At 35.7% G+C, this 21,043-nt stretch overlaps 4 protein-coding genes across 5 annotated transcripts; 2 read left to right on the plus strand and 2 right to left on the minus strand.

The window, feature by feature from the left end:
• Nucleotides 1-4,471: 4,471 nt before the first annotated feature.
• LOC138878148 (uncharacterized) lies at nt 4,472-5,635 on the plus strand. Its single transcript, XM_070157810.1, has one exon. The coding sequence runs from the start codon at nt 4,472-4,474 to the stop codon at nt 5,633-5,635; it is 1,164 nt and encodes a 387-aa protein (XP_070013911.1).
• Nucleotides 5,636-6,975: 1,340 nt separating this feature from the next.
• Nucleotides 6,976-9,528, minus strand: LOC104222661 (G-type lectin S-receptor-like serine/threonine-protein kinase LECRK4). The gene has a single exon (XM_009773908.2). The coding sequence runs from the start codon at nt 9,526-9,528 to the stop codon at nt 6,976-6,978; it is 2,553 nt and encodes an 850-aa protein (XP_009772210.2).
• A 461-nt stretch (nt 9,529-9,989) lies between these two features.
• On the minus strand, nt 9,990-16,576 carry LOC104222662 (uncharacterized). 2 transcript variants are annotated; one of them, XM_009773910.2, is made up of 8 exons: nt 16,267-16,576; nt 13,604-14,078; nt 12,799-12,964; nt 12,659-12,709; nt 12,367-12,549; nt 12,135-12,234; nt 10,697-11,472; nt 9,990-10,604 (listed from the first exon to the last, which is right to left on the minus strand). In XM_009773910.2, the coding sequence occupies exons 2-8, from the start codon at nt 14,068-14,070 to the stop codon at nt 10,248-10,250; spliced, it is 2,100 nt and encodes a 699-aa protein (XP_009772212.1). In that variant the 5' UTR covers nt 14,071-14,078; nt 16,267-16,576; the 3' UTR covers nt 9,990-10,247. The 2 variants fall into 2 exon arrangements, with proteins under 2 accessions (XP_009772212.1, XP_009772211.1); XM_009773909.2 differs by having other exon boundaries at nt 16,244-16,500.
• Nucleotides 15,355-20,500, plus strand: LOC104248262 (uncharacterized). The gene is made up of 11 exons (XM_070157811.1): nt 15,355-15,379; nt 15,681-15,792; nt 17,829-17,925; nt 18,274-18,544; nt 18,621-18,717; nt 18,810-18,888; nt 19,404-19,561; nt 19,641-19,653; nt 19,825-20,019; nt 20,120-20,170; nt 20,252-20,500. The coding sequence occupies exons 1-11, from the start codon at nt 15,355-15,357 to the stop codon at nt 20,498-20,500; spliced, it is 1,347 nt and encodes a 448-aa protein (XP_070013912.1).
• Nucleotides 20,501-21,043: the final 543 nt, after the last annotated feature.

The following is a 21,043-nucleotide window of genomic DNA, read 5'->3' on the forward strand; positions in this document are numbered from 1 at the left end:
TGACGTTATTACAATAATTCAAAGTAATAAATGTAAATATACTGTCTGGCATGGTATTTGTAGACAATAAATTTGCGTCAAGAAAATAAAATCAAGACCGTAAATATCGCAACAATCGTAGTATTTTCTTTCGAATATTTGAGTGTACAATCTCTATGAATCCTCTGATTCTTCTTTTCAATATAAACTCAAGGGCCTTTGAACTTGATCTTGAATCTATATTTGTTTCCACGAACGATGATCTTGTTCTTGAGCTTGAGCTTCATTGTCTTGATCTTGAATACTTGAATTGTTCTTCGTTCTTGAGCTTGAACTTGATTTCTTGAACTTGAACTTGATTGCTTGAAGCTTGAAACTTGTAGAGAAATTTGCGGCGTTTGATCCACGAGCTCTTTCTTGCTTCTTGTTATAACTTTTGGTGTCTTTTCTGAGTTATGAAGACCCTTATTTATAGTTGTGGAAGAGAGGAGTTGTGATAAGAACGTACTCTTTCCGACCAATCAAATTGAAGCATGACATGGCTACATTTGATTGGCCAGAACATGTCACTTGCAACGTGGCGCGATTTCATTGGCCTTTTAGTGTGACTGGACATGCCTTGTCATTTTGACACGTGGCATGGTCCTATTGGCTCTTTCGCTTGACTTGGCGCGCCACATCATTTGACACGTGGCATGGAACTGGGCCTCTAGGAAGATGACAATCTGGGCTTAATGAAGTGGGCTCATCACTTTAGCCCAATTAAATGGGCTAACCCAATGGATTAAGACTTATTTATTTAATCTATTCATATTGGATTTATATAATTAATTCAAGAGAAATTTTCATAAAGCACTATCTTTTAGTAGTAATTAGCCATCTATAGATACCATTTGTTATATTACGGATTATAGATATCTTTTATGTAGTTATAAGATGTATTTAATGTATTTAAACTATTGTATTCATGAATACAGTAGCAAAAATAGGCGTGAATCAGGGAAGTCCAGCTAATCAGTTGTTGTATTCGACTGTATTCATGGAGTGAAATATGAGATTACAACTGGACAGATTATTGTATTCAACTGGACAAATTTTGTATTTTCAGTTATAAAAAAGATTCTCAACCGAAAAATACCCCAAAAAAATATAGCAATTTTCACAGAAATTATATAATACATCTGAATACATAAATTATATTAATTAAAAAAATTATGAATACATTCATGGCATATAGCGAGACAGTGAATACAATGAAATACATAGAATACATCGGGATACATTGAAATACAATGAGAAAAAAGATAGTGAATAAAATGAAATACATGGAATACAACGAGATACATTGAATTACAATGAAAAAAAAGACAATGAATACATTGAAATATATTAACACAAAATCAAGTTGCTCGGCCCCAAACTCCATCGTCTTTGTTCAAGAACAAACCCTAATTTCCGGCGAATCCTCCGTTCACCGGAAGCCGGTAGTGAAAACGGGTATTCGAAGAAATCTATGGAAAACTGGATTTGAAGAGAATGGCGAAAGCAGTACTTGGGAAAGTCAGGGAGAAGCAATTGAATAATACTTTGAGTTGGAATGCAGAGGATTTGTCCTATGAACAAGTTGAATATGGTGCTATTGATGCTTTTGTGTCGTTTGAGTTAGGGAAGAATTTGTTTAATATACTGTCGAACAGAGATAGTCGTCGTGTTAAATTTCAACCATGGCTGCTGCTAAAAGAGATATTGAGGAGGTACTCCGCCGCCACCGGAATTACTTTTTTTGGTGTCTTTGGAATATGGTTCTGTATTATTGTAGTCCCACTGATCAGCCCATGAATTCTCGTATGCATTGTTCTTCTTCATATCTTCTTTCTTTGATCAAAGATGAGAATTTTGGAAAAAAGAAAGAGTAATTAGAGGAAGAGATCCACGAAACTTTGGGAGAAAAGAGAGTTGATATTAGAGGAAGAGGTCCACGAAATTTTGGGAGAATGGGATGTATCAAATTAGAGAGAGAAAGAAAAAAGTGTAACTGATTAGCGTATTTAGTGGCTTAGGGCTAGGAGGAAACCAAAATTAAATATTTTGCTATAAATCTTAAAAGGTATCTATAGAATATAATTTTTTTTAAATGGTATTTATTTAAAATAAATAAGGTGTTAACATTTGCCATAGGAGGTAAAAATTCCTTAATTCAATTATATTAGCTCATAACATATATTTGGACCAATGTATTTTGAATTTAAAATATAGTCCAAATTATTTTACGGATTTAATTTTAATAAAATTTATATGCCCACAGTATCAAACGTTTTTAAATATTATCCCGAGCATACTTTAGAAATGGAAAACTTGGTCCAATTGAAATAATTTAATTCCTCACTCGAGAAGTTAATATGTGATCTTCTACACATTTGTCCAATCACCATACATCATTATAGTCTTGTGTGATTCGTATAATTGGATCTCAAGGCCACAATATTACCTTATCGAATATGTACTCTGCGTGACAAATATAACTAAAGTGAATTGGATAAAACATAATCAAATAAGAAAAGAAATTAGCGCGCACACATACATACATACACATATATATATTGCCTTTACTATAAAATTTAAAGACTAAAAAAACCTTGTAACATTAAGTGATAATAATACCCTTCAAAAATAATGTTATTCCTTCATGACCTTCAAACCAAATATACTAATGTATAGAAACGTTAGGAAAATCGCTCCATATATTCCTAATAATGCAGTTGCATCTCATTCACTTCTTGCCATTTTCATGTTCAATTTTAACTTTGTACTTATTTCTTCAATTTTTATGTTATGTATTAATAACCAACAACATCACTTCATAAATTCTATCAAATATTTTTTTCCTCACACCGAGCAATAAATTTTTTCTTGCTATCAAAGAATTGAGAATACGTGAACAGCTATACTTAACGTTTAAATAACTTCAAGCGTTAGAGAAATGAAGAGGAACAAGTAGTGTCAATACTAAGAAGGTATGTTATTCAATCTGTATTGCTGTAAAATTAATAAAACAATAAATTTTCTGTCAGAAAGTTAGTAGAACTAGAACGTCAAAATAAATTCTGAAAACGGTATAGGAACTTCAAAATAAATTCTGAAAAACAGTATAAGAATAAATCGAGCCCACTGAATACACAGTGTGTCATTAAGGAAATTATTCTCTCAAGTACCCGTGGTTCTGGAATATATCCTCCCAGGATAGAACAATTTAACTCACCGGAGTGTTGGTACCAAAAAACGCCGATGAATAGCGAACCACTCGAAGACTGTAAAACACATTGGAATTTTTAAGTGCAGAAGAAGAAGAAGAAGATCAGAAAATTTCGTAAGTAAAAGTTCTGGGATTGAAGGAATATTTATAGACCATTTGGCATTGATTCTGAAAAGGTTTGCAACCTTTTAGAATAGCCATAGTTGTTGCTGGATTTAAAATAATTCAGGAAAGAAAACGGATCACACCAGGGTCGCGGGTTATTTGGATTGAATTTTCGTTAATTAATTAATTAAAACCGAAGCCGAGCGACGATAGCGCGAGGCTTGCCTTCTTCTTTAACTCTTTAAGAGCTAAAAGATGAGCTTCACTATATATACACAAAGATTTTCTTTCCTTCTACAAGGACAAAGTGCATTAGTAAAGTGAACTAATTCAAAATTTCACTTCCCTCTATTTCTTTTCCCACCATTTTCCATCCACTCCTCTTTTGTTATTTCTAACAAAACCCAACAAGGTAGAGATTCAAGTTGAGTGCAGAAAGAGATGACCAAAAACACCGAGGCTAGAATGAAAAACAAATGAGGCAAAAAAAAAAAAAAATAGAGGTTGAGCTTTACAAAAATACAACAGATATATTCTAATTTGTGATCTTGAATGAGATCGATACATGCTTAATAGCCAAAGAGCTTCATCTCATATGTCTCCGTCTATGTACATTTGTGGGACTATGATTGGTCCAGAGTTTTTCTATGCCAAGAAGCTCTATATCGGATATTTTATCTGTTTTGTTCTTTTGTTTATCTTTAATATTAATGTAGATTTCAATAAATTCAAACGTGCGCATTACATTTAATCAATTCTAAAGTGACCATAATACTTTTGAAGAAGTGAAGTTAATCTACGTAGGTGGTCTTATAGTTTTTTTTTTACATTGTCATATCAAATTGCGCTCCAATCTAAAGTGCTAAAAGAACAATGAGTAAAAGCGTACCCGCTTTCTTTAGTTAGATTATGATTTCCAAAAGAAAATACGTCAATATAGTAAATGGGCAAAAGGCATTCAGGAAATATTACCAACTTAAAACCTTTTCCAAAACAAAATGGGTTTCCCTCAGCGAAAATCCATATATTTATACTCTTATCAGGTTGTTCCTTGTTAAGCCGTTAATATTCTGTCTCTTGTAGTTTCAAGAACTCAAGCCCACGACTTTGTTCTCCTTAGTTTCTTTTTTATCGATGAGTTTAGGCATGGATTTAGAATCACTCTTTCTAAACCATTTTGCCATAGAGAAGACGCCAAATATTTTTAACTTGATTAAAGCAGCCATTCACGTTGGTACATGGAAGTACCCTACAAGGTTTAAGAAGCACAAAGATGAAATACTGATGATGTTGCTGAATCCGGAAAAACCAGGAATCGGTGATGAAATCGACAGTGCTAGTACTGATGAAGAAGAAGATGAAGTTATCGACAGTGCTAGTGATGAAGAACAAGATGAAGAAATCGACAGTGTTGGCGATGAAAAGGAAGATGAAGAAATCGACAGTGGTGGTGTTGAGTTCTCTGTTGATGATCTCCACCAGACGGAGAAGAATTCTTCTTCTAGGTTTCAAGAAACTGATCAAGAAACAGGCCAAATTCTTGGGCGAGAAGGGAACTACAACGTCAGTAAGGCCAAATCTACTCTATTGAAAGTAAGACTAAGTTTAAACAAGACTCGGGACATTGACGACAAGCTTCAACACAAACATGTTGATAGTGATAAAGAAAAGAAGACAGAAGTAGGGAAGTGTCTGTCCGACAGTACAGAAAGCAAGAACATGAGTTGTGTCACGGGATCGGCAACCAAGAATTCTCCTGGAGGTTTAAGGAAGATGAACAAGGATATCAACCACGTAGAAGAAAAACAAGATTGTTCCTCACAGAAGATCAAGAGGAGGATTGAGGGAGGAGGGCAGTTACAGAAACAGAGAAACTGCAGTGCAATTACAAGACCAAATCAGAAAACACCACACAGCTCTACAGTAGCAAGACCAATGCAAAAACCAGCACAAAGCTCTACAGTTGCAACACCAATGGAAAAACCAGCACAAAGCTCTACAGTTGGAAGAACAATGCAAAAAGTAACACAAAGCTCTACAGTTGGAAGACCAGTGCAAAAAGTAACACAAAGCACTACAGTTGCAAGACCATTAATGGAAAAAACAACACAAAGCATCAACGATATGAAGAGTTCGGGAATGAAGTTTGAATCAAGTAAAAGAAAATTTGAGGAAAGGGTTGCTGAGCAAAAAAATGCCAAGAGAAGGATCATAATGGTGGACTTTCATGATATGCCGAAACCAGCTAAAGATCCTTCTGCTCCCAAACGCTGCTGGGATAGGAGGAGGAGGTCTTGAGATTCTGATTCGTTTTGTTGTAAATTCCCTATCATGAGAATCTTGTTTCTTCTGTTTTGTCTTTAAATTGTAGACAGAATTATAATTCACTTGACTATTTTACAAGTAGTCCTAGGTATATGCCCTTTATATATGTAAACTAATATCAAATCAATGAAATAATAGTTAATTACAGTTTCAAAAATAGTGCTGTTCAAAATGCTTGACAGATCTATTATTCATTACCTGCTCAGATTATTCAGTTACTAACTATGGCTAGGATTTTATTAATGCTTCTACTACTTTAAAGGCTTTTTTGTTGTGGGTTAATGCTTTAAATATATTATTTTCATCTTTTAAACTGATTATTAGTGGAAAAATCAGAAATATTTAATGTGCATTATCATCTAACTCTTAGTTTGGTCCTGCTTTCACTTACACTGGTGCATACAATCAGGATGAGATTTGAATCTGCTAAGCTACATAAATTCAAATGTTCCAGCCTTAAATAAGCACAGAGCTGCACTATTTACTAGTCGTTTTACGCATACATGCTACTCAGAAGACATTCCTTTCAATTTCAGGTCAGTTGAAAGCCTTCAAGATTTTTGAGTAAGAAGTATATGACTGTAGTACATTAGCACTGCTTATCCTAATAGGTTAAGTTTAAAGGTTCCATCACTTTTGCTAGCACATAAGAAGCAACAAATACTCGTCCCCAGGAGAAATAAAAATAAACTGATTTTCTTACTTTAATGTCCTGTTTCAACATGTGTTTAATACTTAAGTTCAATATGGAAGGATCCGAAGAATAAAATGATGGCATGCACTTAAAACTGCAGTAATAATTTCATAATTAGGCAGTATTGTCCAAGTAGCAATTCCAAAATGAAGTTAAGTTGAAGCAACTAATGAATGAATTGCAGGAAAATCAAGAAGAAGAAAAAATCCTTAGGTTTGTTCATACTACATCAAATACAGGGGAATCCTTCTTCGAAGCATGTTTCTTATAAGGAGCGTGTTCCATTGAGAAATTATTAGTCTTCTAATATGTCAAAATGTAAAATGATGGACCTGTATTTCCTTACATTAGGATATAAGGAGGTAAGATTTTACGTCCTCTTTCATGTTTTAACTTTTTTGTATACATATACTGGTAGATGCCCATGCCAAACTACTCGATTTAACTAAAAAAGAAAAAGGTACACATATATCATCAAAGCTAACAGCTGAATATATATGAAGTTTTTGAGCAAACTATGACAATTTATTGGTTATTTTAGTTAATGAAACAACATGAAGCACATTGAAGCTACAAGAATAGTACTTATAAGGGAGTGCTCTTACAATTAGTCATAAGTTCAATTAGGAAATGGAGGCATGGGGATTTCAACAACCCCTTCCAACATATGTACTACCCCTCTCATGGAGGGCCTGATATTTGGATCCTCTTGAATGCACCAAATCGCTACTTTTACAAGCTTCTCTAGCTGCTTCATGTCGCTTACTGCCTCTTCATCGTCTTGTACTAGCTTATGCAGCATTCTCGAGTGGATACAATCATACACCCACTCGATCAGTAGTATTTCCTCTTCATTCTCCATAGCGATGTCCATACACCTCCTGCAACAAATGGTTTCTAGCAAAACAATGCCATAGCTATAAACATCCACTTTGGCAGTCACAGCTGTGTTCCTGAACCATTCTGGTGCAACATAGCCTCTGGTCCCTCTAATCCCCGTTAGTGTCCGAGTTTGATCCTTCATCAAAAGTTTTGCCAATCCGAAATCAGAGATCCTTGCTTCAAATGAATCATCCAGCAGGATGTTTTGAGGCTTTATATCGCAATGGATGATCTGTGTGCTGCACTCCTCGTGCAAATACAAGATTCCTCTTGCAACCCCATATGCAATTCTGATTCTTTTGTTCCATTCTTGCCTTGACTGACCGAAAAGGAAGTCTGCCAAGGAGCTATGGCTCATAAACTCGTAAACCAAAAGCTTATTTTCTGGTCCTTCATCACAGAATCCAACCAATCTCACCAAATTCTTGTGATGAGTCCTGGCTATTACACTGGCTTCTGTTTTGAATTCGTTCTCACCATCATTTGCTAGCTTGTCTAGTTTCTTGACTGCTACAACTGTTCTTGAATTAGAAGATGGCAACTCTCCTTTATAAACTGTGCCGAAAGCACCCCTCCCAAGTTCTAGCTTGAAACCATTTGTTGCTACCTTAAGCTCTTGGAAAGTAAAGTTTCTCAAATTTGTCTCCGGGATGCTTGATGAACCAACACATCGTGGTCTTCTACGGTAAACATATAACGCAAAGAGGGATGCCAAAAGAGCAAAGTTAAAAAAGGCAGAGGTGCCAAGGAGAACTGATCCCAAGATGGAAAATGCTGATTTATCTTTCTTCCCATTTCCCCTTTGTGATGGCGAATATGGGAAATCACCGGAGGGGATACTAGATATCAACACTTTAACAAAACCCTTGCCGTCAACCTCTTCCCTCCTTCCATTAGAAACTGGCATCTTCTTTTTATAACAGGTTCCCTTTTTTTCTACTGCAACCACACAATTACAGTCATACAAACAAAACTTCTGGCATTCATCTTGATTAAGGGAGTCCATTATCTCATAGTTTGCAGAATTAGGCCAAAATATGTTATCTAAAGGATACATATCATACAGATCTTCCGGATTAGTATCATCCAAATTGCATCTTTGGATTGGATCGCGTTCACAACCCCTGAACTCATTGCTTGGATCAGAAAGGTTAAATCCGGGAAGACAGTTACAATTTGGCCTTCCATTTGAGTTAAGCATGCAATAGCTATTGAAACCACAAGTTCCTATACCAAATTGACCCTGAATGGCCGAGCAGATATCATCTGGTTTAGACCAAACTCTGAACCAGCTCCCCTCCCACTTTCCGTTTCTTGGCGCCCTGGGATGAGCATATTGGGTTAACACACCATCATATTCAAGAATAAGCCTGTAATAGTAGTCTCTTGCTGGAACAATATTTCCAGAAGTTATATTCACAATCCTACTGCTGGTCATAATAATATAAAGGTAACCAGACTCATTAAAGATTAGCCTGTTTCCTGTCACATTAGGATATTTTGTATCAACCGTGTCACTCCAAAAGTATGCCTCGTATGCATTTCCTGTTGGCAATGCAAAGGTGTTGAGCACAAGATTGCCATCGGGTATCAAACGAAGCTCAAAATGCCCCCTCGAGAAGTTATTCTCTGCTGTCCTAGAAGACAATGACTTTTTAGTGTCAACTATTTGTGTAGGCAAGATTGTATCACAAGGGTGGTCAAAACTTTGCCACACAAGACTAGAATCGCTGCTAGCAAGGATGAAATTCCCTGTATCCAACAACGAAGCATAAGAAACGCTAATAAGACTTGGTCTCCAGAGGACTTTACCATCTGGATTCTCAAGAATGAGTTCACCATCTGTTTTAAGCTCAAGTTTAGATCCTTCTGGGGCTAGCTTATCTCCATTTGCATACCAAACCAATGTTTTGTTTGGTATTTTGTTGAACCAGATAGCGAGCAAGTAAAGTTTTTGACCTTCTATTTGGCGAAAGCCAAAGGCAAAGTCACCAGAAGGTGATTGCCATGCTAGAGAATTAACTGATGCAACAATGGACGACCCAAAAGTGATGTTTCTATTGCTACTAGAATTAGAAGCCTGCGCAAATGCAACCAATGATGTTGTTAGGAAAAGAAGAAGAAAGCCAAGAAGATGGTTTCCCATATGGGGTTTTAGATCATCAAAGTTTTGACAAGTACAAGTGAGTAACTGATAGAGGTTTACCCAGTCTACATTATGTATTGCCTTGTAACGCGTTATTCCTACATTGACAGAGCATTTGGTTGAACGAACCAAAAACCACGGCATTTGTTGGTCTTCCTATTTATTTCCAGAAAATGGAGTCATTTTCAGGAAATTACTCCTAGACTAATCTCATGATTCTTTCGGGAAGAAAACAAAGCCTTTGAATTTTCAACTGACTAGTCTTCCATTAAGGATCCACATACGTCTACCCTATAGAAATACCCTTCCACCTACAAGAGGGACTGATACATCATTATTCCCTTTATTTTTTTAAAAATGATGATGGTGTCAAGCAAGCTTGCGCGCACCTCGACTAGTTCACCGGGTACCTGGTATCTACTGAATTTGAACCTTGGTCGGTCGTGTTTTTCTCCCACTTCATCGACCATTAGGCCATTACCTTTAGGTGGCATATACAGCCTTATTCTCTTAACTCTAAATTTATCTGCTAGCATGCATCATGCTTGATTGAATTTCCTCTGATTCCAGCAAACAATAATCTCCTTTGTAACAGAACAAGAAGATGAGCAACACAGCAAAATAATTTATAATAATCAAATGGGGATAACAAATAAGCTAATGGATATGATAATAGGTTCAAAATCTACACAAACAATCAACAGAGCAAAACAATCGGACCAGTGTTTGTTTTACATCCCCTCAACTCATTTTCTCGTATTCATTCTTCCCGAAACACATTCTTCTATAATAGGAAGAGGATCTTGTAAAGGAAATCGTTAAACTGACTACCTTGCCGGTCTAAGTTTTAGCTATATCATCTTCTAGAAACCTGCCCATCCAGCAGGTTGGGAAGCTGATTTGCTATTTACATTCTTTGGTTCACCAAAACGCTGATAATTTTTGGACTCGTTGAAAGTAGCCTTTATCTGAGAGCTGGAAGCTGGCACAGCCCTAAAGCTATCTGTTCCAAATCCTGATGTATTTGTTTCAGATGTCTGTCTGTTCTGGTGGCCATTTTTTGTCCTGACTGATCTAGGATTAGCATTAACTGAAGTAGGTTGTTGCTTTGGATCATCATCAGCAAATGCTTGCCAGGGCTTTGAATCTGGGCTCACTTGACTCCCGCCAAATAATCCTTGCTCAAGTTCCCATACTGTTCCCTCAATGTTATCTTTTCTCTGCATCAAAAAATTATTTTGAACTGAAAATTATTGAAAATCAGTTATAAATATTAGTACTAACAATGAGAGTTTAATAGCAAAGGATATACCGGTGGTGGAACACTGGATGGTTGACTTCCAGGAGAAGCTTGATCCCTCGAGGTGTCTCGATTTGGTGATGGAGTACTGACAGCAAGAGCTTGCTTAAGCTCTTGTATCTCTTGTCGCTGTGACCGGCATATTGCAGATAGCTTTTCAAATTTTGACGTTATTTCAGCCTTCTCCATGTTGGCACGTGACAGTTGTTCCTTCAGCTTCTCAACCTCTGCTTCCAAGAGCTCTTTCTTCTCTGGTTGTTTCGTGTTATTTCTAGGGCTAGGTTTATTGGTAGAGAATTCTGCAACAAAAGCATTGAGTGCTTCACCCTGGGTGACAGTTGACCCCTCTAACTTTGAAGATTTATCACTCCCAACACTCTGACATTCATCCTGGAAAAAGTTTATTTCAAAATCCTTTGATGAGGCTTCCCCTGCTCTATTAGCCGGTTTTGCTCGCACATTATTTTGTATTGGATGGGAACTGAGACTTTCCTCTTTTGAGGGGCTAGTTTTATAAGAGGCTGGAACCTTATTGGGATGACTCTTATCATGGCTTGAAGAATTGTGCCTAATCTCTTCGTCAAATTTGGGTCTGGATGTTTCCTCTGAACCAGAGGCAGTTGCTGCATGCTGAGTATTCCAAAATGCACCGATTGGACCAGTAGTTCCACCAGCTTTTGAATTATGTGATGAAGGAGACACATTCTGATTAGATTCTGCAGCCGAAGGAGGTGGTGGAGGATTTCTGCGAGGCATTGGACTAGTCTTACCTGTAGCTCTTGGAAATCCTGAAAATCAGCAGGTATTAGATTCCTTGAAGTGGGCCCACAATTTTGTGTCTTCGTAATGTCTACAGTCACAACGTAGTAGAGGTGTCACATCCATATGACAAGCTCCTCACCTCACCTCCTCCCCCTCCCGAAACCCCCAACAGAGGAAAGATGTGTATTTGCATGTTATATTACAAGCATCACTCAAATATTTCAATTGTACAGTAAATATGGAAGCATATAAACAGCTAATCTCTTTGTATAGATTTGAGGGTATCATTCCTCAAAAGCATCTCCTTACCTTTCATCAGTTGCATTGCTTTTCCAATTCTATAACAACTTCCAAAAATGTTTTTTCATCTTGGACTTCAAATACCTTTTTTTTTCTCAACTTCAACCAAATATTGTCCCCAACACCTACTAAAAACTTCAGATGACTTCAAACCAGAACCGGAAAAGGAGACTTCAGATTTTATAAAACTGATGGAATGAATTCAGATGAGGGAAATTAGTTCTTTATTGCGTATAAAATAGTGGGTTAAATGAGTAAATTGCCTGAGTGCAGTAATTTATCCAAAGTTATCATCCTACAAACTTCATGGATAAAATATTAATCAATCACAACTTTCCTGGAAGTAGCTCACAATAAAAACAAAAGGTCTGGAAAAAAAAGTCCTCACCTTCCTGCCCATCAATACCCTGTTGCTTCATTTCAGGGGGTCTGTCGGGTAATGACTTCTGAAGCTCATCTGGCAGCATACCATTAACACGGAACCATACCTGCCATAAAACAAAATGAATGAGTTAGAAAGCTTTAGAGTAGGGTCAGCCCTTATGATTGCTATGGGCAGCACCACTCTACAACTAACCTAAGTTTATGCAGATGAATGGCCAATCAAGCAAAGCGCTTGCCTGCGTGATATCTGGTCTGGCATCTGGTGAAGACTGAAGCATATCTCTTATTAGGTCTACAATGGAAGTGCTATATTTTGGTAATTCTGGAATCCGGTAATTGCCATTTAAAACTTGAAGTTTTGATTCACCATCAAATGCAGACTTGAAGTAGCATATCCGAAAGAGTAGACAGCCAAGGGCCTGCAAGACAAAAGTGTCACTGTGTTCTAAGATAACCTCTTAAAATCTAGGTAAAAGAATTTTCTGTTTCCAAAATCATCTTACAGTATCTTCACGCTGCTAAACTTACCCATATGTCTACCTTCTCATTTATAATTTCTCTCCGATACAAATCCCACATCTAAGGCAAGAAAAGAAGTGAGATAAGATAGAAGTCAGCAATCAATACCACTGACGATAACAATAATCAATAACAAGTCCTCAATCAACCTCAGGAGCTCTGTATGCAGGTGTAGTGTGTTTCCTTATATTGTCCTCCTCGATTCCCATTTCCTCAGGTTTCTCAAAACGCTTGTGGTTGGTTGATGTACTGCCAAAATCACACAACTTCCATAATCCATCAGCACCCAGCAAAAGGTTCTCAGCCTTCAAATCTCTGTAGAACAGGAAACACAGTACTGAATAACAAAACAACAAAATCACAAGAGAAAATGATGTGAATAAATTCAGTGTTGAAGGGTGACGACTTCGCAATGAATTGGATCTCTTAACTGTTCATTTTGTGCATTTAAATTTCTAAATCAACAGAACCATTAAAGCAGTCATTCAGTAGTTATAACCACAAACAAGGGAAAGCATAACTGGCAGAAAATCAAAGGCAACAACAACAACGACCCGGTAAAATCCCACAAGTGGGGTTTGGGGAGGGTAGTGTGTTCGCAGACCTTACCCCTACCCGAGGGAGTAGAGAGGTTGTTTCAGATAGACCGTCGGCTCAAGAAGACAAAAAGAGACAATATATCAGTATCATCAACAGAAACCATAGAATGGCAGAAAAATCAAAGGCACGAACAAAATTAAGCTGGAAGCAAATATGAATTACATGACAACATATTTAACATACAAACTATTGAAGTATTACAAGCAAAGAAAGGAATTATGAAGCCCTAAATCACTAAACAGATGAAACATTTTGAAGACTACCATAAACAAAGCCTAAGCTCAACTGAAATTACTAAGAACATTCATCATCAGAATTTCAAAGACTATTCGGGCTAAGAGTGTCCGACTTTACCTGTGAGCTATGGATGGGGACTGGCAGTGCATAGCAAAGACAGCATTGCATACATCCCTGAATATTAAGAGGACTTGTTTCTCCTCAAAGAAGCCAGCTCCTCGGTTCTCAAGGACACTGACCAAGGATTTCTCACAATATTCCATAACAAGGAGAGCTTCCTTTGTACGACCCATATCCAAGAAGGTATGCGCATTTAGTGTGACAATATTAGGATGACCCTTGAGCGATTTCATCACTGAAATCTCTTTCAGTACTAGATCAAGTGATTCTTCATCATTAACAATAATATGCTTTAATGCATACTGCTTTGAACCATGTAGTACATCTCGGGCTAAATAAACACAAGAGAATCCGCCCTCTGCAATTGCATTGCGCACATGAACTTTGAGACTGCCAATATCAATGGTGCGACCTTCAAGCCCAGCCTGTTCCTTGGGCATAAAAGGTTTGAATCTCCACATCATAAACAATTCTATCAAAAAGAAAAAACCACTAAGAATCATGAAAAAGATAAGAGATTTAGCTAAATAAACAGTCAAATTAAAAAATTTTCGCAGTAAAGTGAACCAGCTGTACAACCAATATGAAAAACAAAATAGCACATGTACTTTTGGTGGTGTTTGGAGTTCTTCCAAAAACTGAGTTTGCAAACCCAGGTTGAGTTTTGGAAAAAGTGTTCCTTTGACTTGTTTCTAGAACAAATATAACTTTATGTGAAGATTTCCAAACTGAGTTTTCCAAAATCTCTCAGTTTTTGCAAACGCACCCAAACAAACACTTTTCTCAAGGGCCTAAGCTGAGTTTGCAAACTCAAGTTTTGGAAAACCTCAAAGAAACGCCACCTTACAAAGTTTTGATCATCCTAAAATGGATATCGATAACACTGCAGATATTTACATTAGAGAGGCACAAACAACGAGATTACCACAAAAACTTCACTCCTACAAATGCAACAAAAAGTTGTTGGACATTTTCCAGAGATGGATATTTTCTTCTTTTGGCATGAGGAGGGGGAGGAAAGTGGTCAAAATGTAAACTTCCATAAAATCAGGAATAACAAACTAGTATAATTACAAATTTAGACCATGTTTCATAAGCTAACCAGATAAATGAAATAGGCATGCACAGGAGCTGCAGGTCTTTGAATCAGATAAAAATTTCTGATGACACATAGGAAAACTCAAGAGCCTTAACCGATCAGAAAAGAGACCTGCTTCACTAATATATACTATTGTCTATAAGGCCCTGCTACACTGTATTATTGCTGACAAATGTCGGAAGGTTTATCCAATACCAAAAATAAACTTTAATGTAAAGAGATATTTATGGTAAAAGAACATTATCATAGAAAGATAATCAAGGAATCTATCCACTAATCAACCAATAGATTCTGAGCTCCATCATATGCCTGAAAGATTTTGTTTAGGACCACTATGACATAAAGACAGAAAACAAGCAGCTTTTTAGTGTTCAATTAATGCACTGGACTGCCACAATGAATGGTGGAACTCCAACATTAAAGACAGTACAGAGACTCATGAAATACAATGACACCCACTCTATCCCGTATAACCTATGTGTTACTATTATTATCACCCTGATTGGTTTGCCTATGTCCTTGTTTTTCTGGAGTTCAGGTGTAGTCTATTGAATGTACCAAGCGTGATCAAAATGGTAGTTTTCTTCTTTCTTCTTTTCTGAATAAGTAGATAAAAAAGGTCATTAAATGGCAATAACTGTCAGAAGAGATGTCTAAACCTGATTATTTTGCAAGTAATGAAGAGAAACATATCAAAATTAATGAGTACACAAACATGCCATTTCTAGCATAAATTTGCCTCTATAGCACCCAATTAGCCTCCAAACACACACAAACATGCCATTTCCGTGCAGATTAAAGTCAATCACATAAAAACATAGATAAACTTCAAGGTTATAGTACTACACTTGTATCGAAGTTTTTCACAATTAGTGAATTTCTTTGTTATTTTACTTTCTCCAGGATTAATTTCATAAGATTTGTTTTCATAAGAATACAATCTTTGCTTGTCTAGATTTTTATTCTTTTTCACAGGTCCAACGAATTCAAGCTGCTGCAAACTGTTAAATCCTAATGGTTCCTGCTTAATTGCACAAACTACAGATCAAGGCAAAATAAATGCTGTTTCAGTGTACTCTCGGATGCAGTAAGCTTTCAATCCTGACCATCTACTAAAACTTTAGCACCACACTACGTCTTAAGAAAACATTCGTAGCACTAACCCCTGCATGCTTTCAAAACTGCGGGACATTTCTCATTGACAACATGAAATACCAAAAATGTAGATATAACTTGTATGCTTCACCTCAGGCAATGGATCCAAACTTCCCTAAAAAGATTCTTTATCTTTAACCAAAATAGTAAACTAGCAGATCCATTTGCACCCAAGAACAGCTCCACGATATCAAATTTTGGTCAAGCAAATAAATCAGGCCATTCATATAAACAATCAAACGCAGATTTCATAGTATTCTACACGAACCAATTGAGAATGAATAAACATAATCTGCAGTAGTAAAACATTGATAGTCCAAGAATCAATCAACTTATCTGAAAAAACTGAACACTACCCAATTGCAGTAAATCCAAGAACTTACCAAAATTGGTGTAAAAAATCTACCTTGATCAAGTATGTTATCAAGAAAACAAGCCACTCCAGATCAAGAAAACAGAGAAAATTTCCTAAAGAAACTGCATTTAAGCAGCAGCTTTTGATGTAAAATTGGTGAGATCTGGGAACAAGGATTTGGGTTCTTGGGATTGCTATTGAGATCTAAGAAAAGTGTATAGTAATATTCGGGAGGGGTTTCGATAGATCGCGTTTTTGGCCAAGGCTCCTATGGCTTTTTATTCTAAGGCAACAATTTGTTTTTCCACATAAGTGGTGAGCTTCTTTTTTATTTTTTTTCCTTCTTTTCAGTGGTGATGTTTCATCTGCTTCCTATCACTATTCTTTTTCCTGTTTTTTACTCTATCAAGACGTGTGTTTTTCCCTTTTCTCATCTTTTTTGTATTCAAAGCGGGGAAAAGGAAATAGTAGTAGACTGATAGAGCAAATCATTACGTAATTTTTATTCACTTTATCGAAGTGGTTTTATTATTATTTTAAAAATATTTTGGTTGTCTCAATTTATGATTTTAAAGACATTTAAAAATAGACATTTAAGGAAATCTATGATTTTAGGAGTATCTCCCACTTTTAAAAAATAGTCATAATAATCTATCTATATAGAATAACACAAACAAAACAATATTAGGCTGCCAAGTGGAACACCCATCATGGTAACACATGTAACAAATTAAGACAACTCTCCAAAAAAGTTGGAGTTTTTTTCTTCTACCTACAAATCAGCTAAATCAGCAAAAAATCGAAATAACCAGCCAATACTCACATCTTTGCCAATCCTCCCACGATTTTAGCTTTCCGGTATTTCCTCCCCTTAATTAACGTGGTTGTTATTAAAAACAAAACAACATGCATCTCTATAAATCAGCAAAATCAGAACAGTTAATACTCCCACATTCATCCCACGATTTTTGGTTTCCAGAATTTGTTCCCTTTAATTAAACTTGATGTTATTAAAATCAAGGAAAAGATTCCTCCACTTTGTAAGTTCCCGTGTTTTACTCTGTAACTACCATCCACAATTTGCAATTACTTTTTTTAAATTTTTAATACCTACATTTTTTTAAAAAAAAAGGAGGAATAATATCAGTTATTCCAACAAAACAATCGGCATCTCAAACGCAAAACAATCTCCATTATCCCACGACTGCTCGTGGTCTCAAACGTGCTCTTCCAACTGAAAAATCCCAAATTTATATACACATCTATAGCTCCATGATTTATGTGCTTTATATTTTCAAAACCTTTTCAACTTCATATTTCATCTACTACAGTCTGATTGCAATTACTTTGCAAGTATGACCACACAAATTCATGATATCAAACAAATATCATCCAACTCGATGCAATGGAATCTCAAAGTTAGAGTGGTTCGAATGTGGATAATTCCGGATCGCTTTAACCCGCAAATACCGTTTTCAATTGAATTGGTTTTACATGATTCTAAGGTAACATATTCAACTTTCTCATAGTTTTAAACTTACTAATGTAGTCGCATTCCATATGAAAATTCTTTCTGATGCATTACTTAAATAATTCGACTTCCATATCAACAGATCTTTAACTGATCTGGAATCCATTGTGCCATTTCGTTTTTCACTTCGAATGTTGAGTATACCTTTACATAGTGATTGTCCTTATATTAACAATCAGGTAAGTTGCATCTTTGTACATAATAATAGATTTATTGTTCAAAATAACAGAGGAATTGTTCTGCTATTAAAGAAGTATTGTTCAAAATATATAAGTTCGGCAAATATTATTAGCTACTGCTTCCCTTGGTTACACGATCATTGGATGAACATATACAAACTACGTTTATATATGCAATTTTCAGCTTTGTTTCTGCTAATGTTGCCTTCATAATTGATATACAACAACTGTAGCATTCTGGTTTTTGACATTACATCTTTTAACAACTTTACACAGTGATGAAAGTATATACGCGCTTACAATTGTTGGCTTCATAATTGTGCACTAATAATGAATCTGAATTTGCAGGGTGATCGTATACATGCTACAATCGGAAAGTATGTTCTTAAGTTTTTTAGGAACAAGATACATGATCTTCGCTTATATCGTATGAACTACTTTGTAGTCGGACCAAATAATTTGAAGTTGAGGACTACGACACACAAGTTGAAGCTGACATTTACTCAAAAGACATTTGTCGAGGAAACAAATGATCATTCATTTCATATGAACATCTTTAACTTGCGCCCTTTTCACCAACTAACAAATGAACATGATGTCGATGAGACAGAATTACTCGGTAATATTTTTTAAAATTTTAAATGAAGTTAAAAATGTTATTTCTTAAAGTATGTCACTAACTTTTATGTTTATAGATGTTGTTGATCAGGTTGTGACCTATGAAGATGTTAAGACCTACAATCAGGGAGACGACCAAAGTTTCCTTATTAATGTTGTACTCGAAGATGATCAGTAAGTACTTTTAAAATAGAAAAAATACTTTATTGATAGATTACATATATATGTGTTTATTAACCTTACCATGAAACGTATATGAGGAACAGGATTATGGCAACATTATGGAGTGAACTTGTGGATCAAATTCAACATCACTTGAATGAATCTGCCGATGAGCCTTTGATTGTTGTTTTCTAGCATATGAAACCTCAAAAATATCGAGGTTTACCATAAATTACATGTATTTTTTTATTTTACTGTATAAATAATTTTAAATTTCAAATTTTTATTCATATTTCATTTGACACACAAGTAATTACTCAGTGCGTAGCTGTTGGTATCAGACAAAGATATGGATAAATTCTACGTTGCCGCAGTCTATTGAATTTAAATCCAGGTTTGTGAAGTGTATAATCCTTTTCTATATGTACAGAAAATATAACAATAGTATTTATAAATTACAATTTTTGACTTATGCAGATTACTTGCAGCACGTCAATCAAACATTGAGTGAATCACTCGAACAAGTTCTCAACAAAGTTACTCTGTTAGAGATGAGTTAGACAAAGGATTTGTACTGTTTAAAACTATTAGGGATTTAGTTCAGTGCACGCAAGTGAGTTTAATTTACTTTCTCAATTATATTTACCTTATGTTATCTGTTTTGCATTTACAATAATTGTTTATTTTTTACTCAATAGGAATCCAGCTATTGGATTGCGGCAAAATTGGTTAATTTGGAACTTGACCGGGGATGGTCATACTTGGCATGCAACAAGTGTAGTCGAAAGGTGGAAAAAGTTGGAAATAAATACTTTTGTGCCAAATGCAATGAAGAAGAGTCTTCTGTTACTCACAGGTTAGTACTATTTAGTGAAATTTTTAAAATCTTATATCTACAAAAAATATGCATAAGGTTAATAAAAATTGAGTTGCAGGTATAGGCTTCAAGTTCGTGTTATGGATGGAACCGCTTTTATCTCATTGTTGCTTTGGAATCGCGAAGCTATGCAACTTATAGGAAGTCCGCAAAAGAACTTAAGGAAAGATTAGTTGAGGTATACTACTAAATTTAATTTGATTAACCATAAAAATATTTTTAACTTATGAAATTTGGTGCAGACTTCACTTGCGGATGCTGACTGTTCTTATCCAAGTGAAATGGACGATATTCTTTATAAAAAATTCATGTTCAAGGTTATTGTTAAGCAAGAGAATATTGAGTCGCAGGTCGAAGTCTACAAAGTTCTTAAGTTTACTGATGATGATGACCTTCTAAAGGAATACGACCATACTTTATTCGAAGACAATATGAATGTAAAATTTTTGACAAAATATAAACCTCATCATATATAATTTATGTATAAATACTTTTCCACTTATAGGATGATCGTTCTTTTTTATTTTTCTTTAACAGGATTCACATTTTTTGGATGGACAAAGCTCAAGTGGAGATAAGCTTTTCGGGGTAAATTTCATGAAATTAAAACTTTTACCCCATTTTTTATTGGTTCTGCAACTACTATTAAATTATTTTGTTTTTTCAAAGGATCTTATGGCCGAAAGTCAGCTGAAGTATGTTTTGCAAACTCCCATTGAAAAAAGTGTATCAGAAAGTGGATCGTCGGTGTTAGACGATGGAGATGCTTGCAATGTAAAAATATCCCCTTTGAAGACATATGACAAGAAGACTAGATACGCTAATAAGGCATCAGCAGTAGCAGCAGATGATGACTTCAATTCTCAACTGTCTAGCAACAAGGTTCGCAGAGTCGTAAAGAAAGAAAAGAATCCCTGATTGGTCTTACTGCAATGCGTCTTGCTCTGCACTTATATATTTTGTACTTCTGTCGCTTCAATGTTCTGCGTTTTATATGTTATATGGTGAAATGACTCTACCTATGCAACTTCATATTTTCTTTATCAATCATGATGCGATTCTGTTAAAAAACTAAGTGTTGCAGTTGGTAAGATGCAAATTTATAGGTTGGGCTTTTGGAATTTAACAAATGACTTTTTGCTGCCTTGTGAATTTCTTTTATGCAGTTTTAAGTGATTTTTTTATATGCATACTCTTTATTTGTTGTCGTGGTGGGTCGATGCACTTTAACAATGGTTTTAATGGACGCTTAGAGGTGATTCATGGCTGGTGTGGAGCAACTATGCTGGCTTTAGAGCTGCATTTTAAGAGGTAGAGGTGGAGCAGTTATTTGTCCATAAAATAAAACGTCCTCATTCCTCAATCATATGTGGCTTACTAAGACATTCAGAAGCCAAAATCATATTTGATGATCAGCATTTGCTTCAACTTGGTGAACGAGCAATCAGTCTTCTATCAAAA

The sequence above is a fragment of the Nicotiana sylvestris genome, chromosome 9 (genome assembly GCF_000393655.2).
Source record: "Nicotiana sylvestris chromosome 9, ASM39365v2, whole genome shotgun sequence".
In the NCBI taxonomy this organism is placed as follows: Eukaryota; Viridiplantae; Streptophyta; class Magnoliopsida; order Solanales; family Solanaceae; genus Nicotiana; species Nicotiana sylvestris.

What these genes read in the sequence shown, in the direction of transcription:
- LOC104248262 (XM_070157811.1), top strand. Translation starts at nt 15,355, where the DNA reads ATGTCTAAACCTGATTATTTTGCAA. An exon ending in TAAACCTGATTATTTTGCAA is followed by an intron (nt 15,380 to 15,680) that starts GTAATGAAGAGA and finishes TCTTTTTCACAG; the next exon opens with GTCCAACGAATTCAAGCTGC. An exon ending in CGATGAGACAGAATTACTCG is followed by an intron (nt 18,545 to 18,620) that starts GTAATATTTTTT and finishes TTATGTTTATAG; the next exon opens with ATGTTGTTGATCAGGTTGTG.
- LOC138878148 (XM_070157810.1), top strand. Translation starts at nt 4,472, where the DNA reads ATGAGTTTAGGCATGGATTTAGAATCACTCTTTCTAAACCATTTTGCC.
- LOC104222662 (XM_009773910.2), bottom strand. Translation starts at nt 14,070, where the DNA reads ATGATGTGGAGATTCAAACCTTTTATGCCCAAGGAACAGGCTGGGCTT. An exon ending in CTGCATACAGAGCTCCTGAG is followed by an intron (nt 12,710 to 12,798) that starts GTTGATTGAGGA and finishes TTCTTGCCTTAG; the next exon opens with ATGTGGGATTTGTATCGGAG. An exon ending in GGGTATTGATGGGCAGGAAG is followed by an intron (nt 11,473 to 12,134) that starts GTGAGGACTTTT and finishes GCTGATTTTCAG; the next exon opens with GATTTCCAAGAGCTACAGGT.
- LOC104222661 (XM_009773908.2), bottom strand. Translation starts at nt 9,528, where the DNA reads ATGCCGTGGTTTTTGGTTCGTTCAACCAAATGCTCTGTCAATGTAGGA.